Genomic DNA, 9893 nt, shown 5'->3' on the forward strand with positions numbered 1-9893 from the left:
TCAAAATAGATAAAAGCATACAAAGAACTATTATGATATGCAAATTTGCGTGAATACTAATGCAATTAATAGACATACATTGAGTACTAGATTTGGAACAAGTAGTCAATGAAGATCAATTAATGATCATCAGAATCTATGCTATACTGCATTCAAAGTGTTTGCAATATCAAGTGTTAAGAGGAAATATACATACTCTGCCAAAATGAACAAGTTTTGAGCAGAATAGTTAAGGTGCATACAACTTAACCACTGAAAGAATTCACAGTAGACATATCATTGTTAAATTGTGAGAAAGGATAGCACTGTTTTGTAACTAGAAAAGATTTTATTACTTATATAGTCTCCCGCATGCATCTTTAAAACACAGAACATAGTAAACTTTTGCAGGGTCAGCCATGTTATCCGTGGTTTCACATAGCTGAAACGTTCTTCCATGCTGGTCTAGAGGAGATATCTTCCCACCATGCATTCACATGTTTCCTATCACTCACCAGATATCCCTTATCGGTAACATTCACTATGTAATCAGTGTAGGGAAGATGAGTCAGATCAGCAAGGCTAAAAAAATCCCCTGCCAAGTACTTGCTTTTTGATAACCTCTCTTCATACACATCGAACACTTTACCCAGCTGATCAATACTGCTCTCAATCAATGCCACGTCCTGAGGCATCCCCATCCTTGGGACAATCAGCAGCTGATTAATCAGTGTATAAGAATGAGAACTGAAGTTTTGCCCTTCTACTTCTAGCCACTGTTCAACCAATGCTCTCTCCTCTAGGGTTTTGCCCAGCAGACAGGTCCCCTTCTCTGCATACTTCTCAGCAATGTACCTTATGATTGCTCTTGACTCTGCATAAAAAAAGGTACATATAAAGTCATGAAGAGAGAATATCTTATATGAAAAATGGTAATCTATATTACTTAAATCAGGTCTTTATTTATAAATTGTACGTCTTATGCAAAATTAGAATTTTAATCACCCAAGTTCACTTTAGTCATTAAATATAACGTAATCCTAGAACTCAAAAGTCAACAAATGGAAATGGATTTGAGCGATTATTATGCATCATAGCACTGATTATTGAATTCTACATTGAAGCTTTGGCTTCTCATCTATGAAGCCACGTGTTAACTTCATTTGAGGCAATGGTACAGTGAACAGGCTGTAAACAATTTAAAAAAATTGAGACCTCAAAATTCAGTCAGCTAGCATCTAGCTATTGATACCATAGTACCTTTTGATGTCTTATAGTCATTTGTTCAATGTATTATGTGATGTCACATGGCTACACAAATTAAACATGGTTTATTGTACAACTACGGCTCTTCATTTTTTGTGGACAATTTTTGAGGCATCAACAAAAATCATGTTGTCTTAAACATGTAGACTTGGAACCATATTCTAATAAACAAACAAGAGACTTCACAAATAAATTGTTGAACGAAACTGAGATTGATTTGAAGTACCAACATAAGATTTGTTCGTGAGGCAAAGATAAGGTGCTTCACTATAAGAACCTCTCACATATACAATTTTGGCTCAAACGCCGGACTCTAAATCTTCACTTCTTTGGATGTCTCACCTCAAATCACGCAAATCAATAAGCCCATTCTAAGAGCAAAAGTAATTTTGAAATATGATTTCAAATGAACCACTTATAAAGGTCTATGTTTGAAGATGCTTTATAAACGTATTGGCTTAATTATACAATCAATATAATATCCTATACAACATACAAACCTACACAAGCCAAATCAGAATACGATAAACATAATAATAAGGTATTGAATCAGATAGAAGGGGATAATGTGTGTTTCCCAGATCAGATCCACCTATATAACATTACAAAAAGATAACATGCAATTGAGAGCAATAGCTTAGAATCAGGATTACCCATATAATTCAAAAACATTATATGCAATAAAATACTATTACCAAACAGTGTGAGATCTCCATCCTGGACCACTGGAACTTTTCCAAAGGGCTGTATCATACATCATACGTATACACGTTAACAAGTAACAAATGAAATGATTAATATACACTGTCCACGCATAAGACATTTCATACCTGTAAAGCCATGAACTCTGGTTTTTTCTGCTCTCTATTTCGTAAAACAATAGGCACAATTTCATACTCAATATCTTTCTCTACCAGGCATGTAAGGACCCTTCTTGTGCAGGCAGATTGGACTGCTCCAAGCACCTTGACAACCATTTTGCTTTCCTTTCTTAATGCAAAGGAAAATGGTTTTCTTTCAGTTCCCAAACTGGTTTTGAGATAGTTGTAATGGAAGACATGTTTATAGAAGAGGGGAGCTATCAAACAAATTTGCCGGCTTAATTAGCTTCTGTTCCCGAGGATATGAACAAGAAAATTTGCTTTTGTTTGTGTGGATATGAATAAGAGAAAATGATTAGTTTAGCTACTTCTATAGTTTTCTTCGTATGGTGGGGCAATTGCTTTGGAGACTTCGATATTTCTTAAAATATTTTAAAGTTGGCAGAGGTATTTGATTGTAGTTATTAAAGAATCGGGCCGGCTCTTTAGATGTTCTCACAACTTTCTTTACATCGGTAGTGTTTGTAAAGAATTTTGAACCATCGAGTGATATATTCTAAATGAGTAAAAAGTAACACTAAAAACAAATGAATTTTCCCTAAAGTAATAAAATGTCAAAAAGTTACATTAGGGAAAAAAAAACACAGGAGTTTTTATTTTAGTAGTGTCTGCTCTTAGGTCAGAGATTATAGTTTTCATTTGGCTATTATATAATTAGTTTATTCTTTAGAAACAATGCAAATAATTTTATCATATGATTGTATATTAAATATTAATTTTTTTATGAAAACAAATTTTTATATTTTTTATTTCTATTTCTATTTTGTTTTAACAATCTTTTTATTTTTTTGATGAATAGTCTAATTCTATTAATAAATTAATATATTACTTACAAATTCACAAAAAAGGGACAGCCTATACAACAACTATTCATCAATTAGTCTTAATACACTAATTGGTTAATATCATAAGAAATAAATATATTCTTATTATGGTAGCTAGAGACACTTTGGTTCTTGTGGGGTTTTCAAGTCTCCATTTCGGTAGAAATTGTCTTAACACACTAATTGATTTATATCATAATAAAGTTTATTGAAATATATTATTGTCATGGTAGCTAGAGACACTTTGGTTCTTGTGGGCATATCAAGTTCTATGATTTGTGTATATGATTCAGATAACACTGATTGGTTAATGTAATTCAATGTAGATAAAAACTTTCTCCTTGGAGTCGTCCTAAATGTTTCAAGATGGAGGTTATACTTGAATTCTGAAATTTGAATGGTTTTTATTTGCCATCTTCTTTAATATTGTACATGTATCTTCCCTTGCAAAAGACAAGGATTCGCTCTATAGAGCACTTCTTTAATTACAAATCTAGATTGGAAACCTTTCTGTTGTGATTTTATGGAATGGTCTTTGAAATTATTTTAGTAGTTTGATGCTAGAAGTTTTTGGAAATGAGGTGTCAAGTTAAATGAGCTTACTTTTGTAGGAAAATCTATAGTCAAGTATACTTAAAGTAGTATTGGGATAAGTGATCTTCACACCTAATACTTCACTCTATGAGCCTTGCTTACATACAATGAGTGTTAAGTGTTTCATTCATTATCATTAGAGGTGGGTTATTGTGAATGTTGTTGAGTTTGACAAAAAAATAACATAGATGAATCCTAGTAGAAATATCACAATAAAAAGTGAATGTTTAGATGTTGTCATGTAATATGATGCTCCAAGATTAAAAATTGTATAGTTGACCAATTTTCAAAAAATCGAAAACATCATGGATTTTTCTAAAAATTTCAGATCTTCATGATGCATAATTTGTAGTCAAAACAACAAAAAATAAGAAAAAAATCACTACATTTTCATGAATTCCCTATTAAAAAATCCATCTTGTATGATGTTATAGTTTGAATAGAAAAGAATTATGTAGACTATTTTTTATTTCTTGATGTAGATTTATAAATAATGTGGATGAAAGGAGGAACTACCTATTCTTGATGTATGCAAATTGATTATATATATATATATATATATATATATATATATATATATATATATATATATATATATATATATATATATATATATATATATATATATATATATATATATATATATTTATAGAATATTCATTATGTTATCAATTTCATTTTTGTAATATTATTAATCTTAATTTTTTAAATTTTTACAATGATTATATGCAATTGTCTCTACTACAAAATTTTATGTCCTTATTAATTACTTTTATAATTCTTTATATCGTTATTCATATATACAAATCCAATCATTTTCAAATATTAATTAATAAATGATTTCATTTTATAACTTAAGGATAAAAAATATAAACTTTTGAGATATGAATAAGTTATTAATGAAAATAATGATTACAAAAAAATTAGTTATATAAAAAGATACAGAAATATATTGAAGCTTAGATTGTGAAAAAAGTAGGATTCTTTTGACTAGAGATTGTCATTACAATATTATAAATATTTGCAGTTAATAATTTTGTAAGAATTTGCCTAAGGGAAAAATTCACCTAAGAACTAAGAACTCAAACACAAGCACACAGTAGACCAAAGAGAGAAAGAGTATGATCAGAATGACATTGTATTCAATATGCCATTAATGCAATGCAATGTAAAAATACACTAGGAGTGCTTGTATATAAAGGCCTCTGAGATACATCTAGAATGCCTCATAATCAGCACCATGATGTGTCATACAACCAAGCACATGTCCACTAGATATGGGTTATCCTCCATTAAACACAGAAGTAAGTGCGATGATGAGAGGATAAGCCTACAAGAGTCTGACATGCAAAACAGTGTTGTAGACACCATGTGCTAAAATAGAGTTGCGTACTCCCGTGTTGTGTACATGAAAACTCAAAAAGATGCACAAACTCCTAAGTGTCTGAAATGTCCCCTTTTCTGATTTTATATGGTATTTCACACCTCTAATCAGATCTTTAAAATTCAAACAACTGATATCACAAAGATCCTCCAAATTTCTCAAGAAACCCCAAATCGGGTATGCTGAAAATAGTGCTAAAAGCTTCACAACTTCACAAATTATTAATGAATCTAAAAATGGAAACTTTTACAGAACTTTCAGCAGCATAACAGCCTACAAATTGACATTTCCAGATCCGTATAGCCTTTACACAACAGCTCGAAAATGTAGGACCAAAACTATGCTCATCGGGCTCCCGAAATAGCACAAAATATGCCCGAAAACACCACAAAAAAACTAATAATCTATCTCAGAAGTTTAATCATGTCCCAATATATATATTCAGCTCTATTTTAACATTTAAAAGTCTGATATACAGCAGCAACCCAAACTGATATGAAATACTCAACTGTAAACACCAAACTCATACAAAAACACACCCGAAAACTCACAAATCTGCACTGTTCAGCACAAAGGCATACTCTGTATGAGCATGCACATGGAATGGCTTCAAAATCCCATCCTTAGCCTTCCTAGAAACCTGCAAACTCCCGTTCTTGGGTCTCCCTGGAAACCTGCAAACTCTCGTTCTTGGGTCTCCTTCTCCACAGGTTTGGCAGCCTCTGAAGAATAACAAAGGATGAGCAAAAATCAAGTTCTGGAATGAGCCCAAAATGCCTCCAAAACCCCTTAAAAGAGGGTATAAGTGTAACTCACGTCCAAGAGAGGTTAATGAAACATATTTTAATAATAATTTTCATTTATTAGTCCAACGGTTTCCAAAGATTAACCCCCTTTTTTCGAAACTTCACTTTCTTGGGCCTGCCTGCCTTAGCAAAGATTATTATTTTTTAATTATTTGAAAAGGGGACATGACAAGTCCTCCCCTCCCAAACATTGCTTGTCCTCAAGCAATGGCTGAACAATAGACCAATCAATCCACCTGGATCCCAAATGTAGTCATGAACTATACTACTACCAATTAACACAGGCTCCTGTAATATCCTCTGCAATATGACCAAGAGGAATCCATAATCAAATTGACAATTATAGCTCAACCAAACCTCGAAATCACCACTACCACAATCAAAAACCCATGAGGCACAAACTCTTAGAACATCAGAACCCAAGTAAAGTGGACAAATCAAACTACCAACACAGTAAATACCATCAACGCATCCCACTGGCCTATATGGAATGTACAATCCAACTCTGCAACAATGGTGAACCCTCTCGAATGAAACTGTACCAAGTATGGAGAATCCACACACTGTATAACTCCTGCAGTCAACACAACTCTGCAAATCATCGGCCACTATCTCATAACCATAACTCCCATACACTACTGATGGTGAAAAAACATTACAAGATAAAGAGTAAGAAATGGAATCCAAACCAAATTTGTCTGCCATCAACTCCTTAGCACAAGGATCAAATGCTAACTGATGTACATACCCTGCAATATAATGTTGATAAAAAAAACCAACCTCAGTCAACAGCTCACCATGAAGAAGTGATACAACCCACTGTGACTGATCACCAGCTAAGTCAAGAGATGTCATAGCCAAAGGAGTAGAATCAATAACAACACCTGCTAAAGCATCACTCCAAAACACCTGCTCTAAGTCATGTATTATCAACCTGTCAATTTCAGGACCTATCACCATGTCATGCCCATCACAACTCTCATCCCGAGGCATCAAACTATCCCATAACTGATGATAAGCACTAGGAACCAAAGTACATCTCTGTATCATCATCTCATCAACATGGTCATCAAAGGTAGATAGATGAGCATACCTCACAGTGTAATGCCGATAGAATGCACCAATCTCAGTCAGTGGCTTAGACTGCAATCCAGATGTAACTAACTGCAATTGATCATTAACCAAGTTGGAACTGACTACTACCTCTGAAGACATTGCGAAGGGAGTAGTATTACTAGTAGGAACCATGCCAACTATCAGCTCACCAACATCACACATGGTCTTTGATACAACATCTCTAGTCTTCATGCCATTAGTACTAGAGGTCACCACCATGTTAGGCAAACCTCAAAAATCTGCTACAGCACCCAACTCAATTGAACCTGACTCTAGTGGGAATGAACCTAATATGCCAATGTTAGTATCAAGGATGGATGCATCCCCATCTCCACTGTCTCTAACAATCTCGGCCATGGACATCCTCGGATCACCAAACACCACAGCTTGTGACTGTATAGAATCAGGTAAAGACTGTAGTCGCTCTAACTCCATGGTCACCTTAGCCAAATAAAACTGTGACTCCTTGAGAGCCAATTGTGTACTCTCAAGAATCTCAGAAGTCACCTCAAGCTGCTCAGTAAGATCACTCACCTCATCTTCCTTGGCCAACAATGCATCATATGCTGTACTGCCCCACTCCATAAGATAATCTCTATCGGCTACCAATTGCATATAATTCTGTCTCAAAATATGAATAGCCTCCCATAAAGAGTGGATCTCTATCAAGGAAAGATAACTTCCTCCCTGCTCATCACTAGTAGGAGAACCCCATCCATAAACTGCTAACAACTGACGAGCAGCATCGAAATGTTGGCAAGTGATAGCAATGTCTTGGTCACTAACTCTCAACTGATTAGACACATGATGGCACTGGCTTGACTGTCTCCTACAAACCTCCTCTGATGCACTGTCTGAAGGAGTGTCCTCAAAGTTACTAGTCTCTAGAGTATTACCATCCATATCCTGTGAATCAAATCTAAAGTTCATATCAACATACGGAGTATCAAAAACATTAGCATTGCTGTCCAACTCCTCTATACCCAAGGAAACTAAGTCTTCAAAACTACCCATTGCATCCTTCTGGATGTCATCAATGCCAATATGATCCTGGGACTCATCTATACACACTGCCAAATATGAAATATCATCAACACATTCCAGCAAGTATGGCCGACTGGATATATGAACAAAGCCCAACATTGGTGTATAAAAACTAATACCAACATTAGACAAGATACTGGCACAAGAAAAGAAAACACCATGTAATCTGCTAATCAAATCCATGATAGCACCCAAACAAACACTACTACCAAAAAGTGTTAAAGATCTCCAGTCAACTGAATCCCAAATGCCAATATAACAATCTCGAGTCCATATCCGTAAACTAGAATCAACTGGTAACTCAAGAAAACTCCTCACCTGAGTAATATGACCAATACCAACTAACTCCACATGCCTGTCATGATGAGATAATGAAGTCACACTACTATCTTTGTTCACCTTCAGTTGGCTGGACAAATCATGTGAAGTACTACCAGCCTCAACCTCATGTGATGAAGCATCTAACTGTGTCTGGTACTCTTTCTCAGCAAAGTCATGAATGCTCAATGTCTGCTCATCTCTACCAGGTATCTCACCATCCTGCACAACAACATCCTCATAATCATCATCTGAACCCACTATACTGTAGTCACTGCCTGTTGTAACTATACCATCCTGAATACCTGTGGCATCACCCTTTGACGACCTGTAAACAATTGTCTCAATTTGAGTATCAAGTTGACCGTTACTATCAATCTGTGTAATATCCCTTCCCACCACCTCCTGTGGCAGAGTAGAATCTGAGACCTCTACCTGGCTATCAGCTAGTTTCTCAAACTCCTCATGCAAGTTCTTGGGAATTGTGTCATCTGTCCTGTGAGAAAATTTGCGAAATAGAAATCCAGTCAACTTATCCACCTTAGCTGGGTCAGATAACATGTCATTCATTATACGGTGGTGCTCAACCAACTATTTAGACATGTCATGGCTTATTTTCATAAGTTTATCTCGAATGTCTAAATAACCATCCTTTCTACTGTTTTGACTCTGGCTATCAATTATCCAAGATCGTTTCCTCTGAGACTCTGTACTATACCTGTCCATTCTGGATAAAGTAGAGTGTAATCCCAATAGGATATAACTTCTTCAAACACCAAGAACTAACATGCAAATGATTAGAAGTAGCATGCAACCATAGATTTGGACATGCAACTGATTAGAAGCAACATGCAACCACCAAATTATGACATGCAAGATCTGGGTAGTTGTCAGAACTGACATGCAAGATCGAGGTAGTTGTCAAAACTGACATGCAAACTTCTACAACCACCAAATTCATCAAGAACTAACATGCAAATGATTAGAAGTAGCATGAAACCATAGATTTTGACATGAAACTAATTAGAAGCAACATGAAACCACCAAATTATGACATGCAAGATCTGGGTAGTTGTCAAAACTGACATGCAAGATCTGGGTACTTGTCAAAACTGAAATGCAAACTTCTACAAACCCTCAGGCTGGCAAGATCATGGCTTTGATACCACTGAAATGTCCCCTTTTCTGATTTTATATGGTCTTTCACACCTCTAATCAGATCTTTAAAATTCAAACAACTGATATCACAAAGATCCTCCAAATTTCTCAAGAAACCCCAAATCGGGTATGCTGAAAATAGTGCTAAAAGCTTCACAACTTCACAAATTATTAATGAATCTGAAAATGGAAATTTTTACAGAAATTTCAGCAGCATAACAGCCTACAAATTGACATTTCCAGATCCATATAGCCTTTACACAACAGCTCGAAAATGTAGGACCAAAACTATGCTCATCGGGCTCCCGAAATAGCACAAAATATGCCCGGAAACACCACAAAAACACTAATAATCTATCTCAGAAGTTTAATCACATCCCAATATATATATTCAGCTCTATTTTAACATTTAAAATTCTGATATACAGCAGCAACCCAAACTGATATGAAATACTCAACTGTAAACACCAAACTCATACAAAAACACACCCGAAAACTCACAAATCTGCACTGTTCAGCACAA

The 9893-nt window shown here is 35.0% G+C and overlaps 1 protein-coding gene across 1 annotated transcript; it reads right to left on the reverse strand.

The window, feature by feature from the left end:
• Nucleotides 1-413: 413 nt before the first annotated feature.
• LOC149528592 (glutathione S-transferase F9-like) lies at nucleotides 414-2222 on the reverse strand. The gene is made up of 3 exons (XM_089808733.1): nucleotides 2076-2222; nucleotides 1941-1989; nucleotides 414-853 (listed from the first exon to the last, which is right to left on the reverse strand). The coding sequence occupies exons 1-3, from the start codon at nucleotides 2220-2222 to the stop codon at nucleotides 414-416; spliced, it is 636 nt and encodes a 211-aa protein (XP_089664859.1).
• Nucleotides 2223-9893: the final 7671 nt, after the last annotated feature.

The sequence above is a fragment of the Cupressus sempervirens genome, chromosome 11 (assembly GCF_028749045.1).
Source record: "Cupressus sempervirens isolate cs-2001-9-10 chromosome 11, ASM2874904v1, whole genome shotgun sequence".
NCBI classification, from domain to species: Eukaryota; Viridiplantae; Streptophyta; class Pinopsida; order Cupressales; family Cupressaceae; genus Cupressus; species Cupressus sempervirens.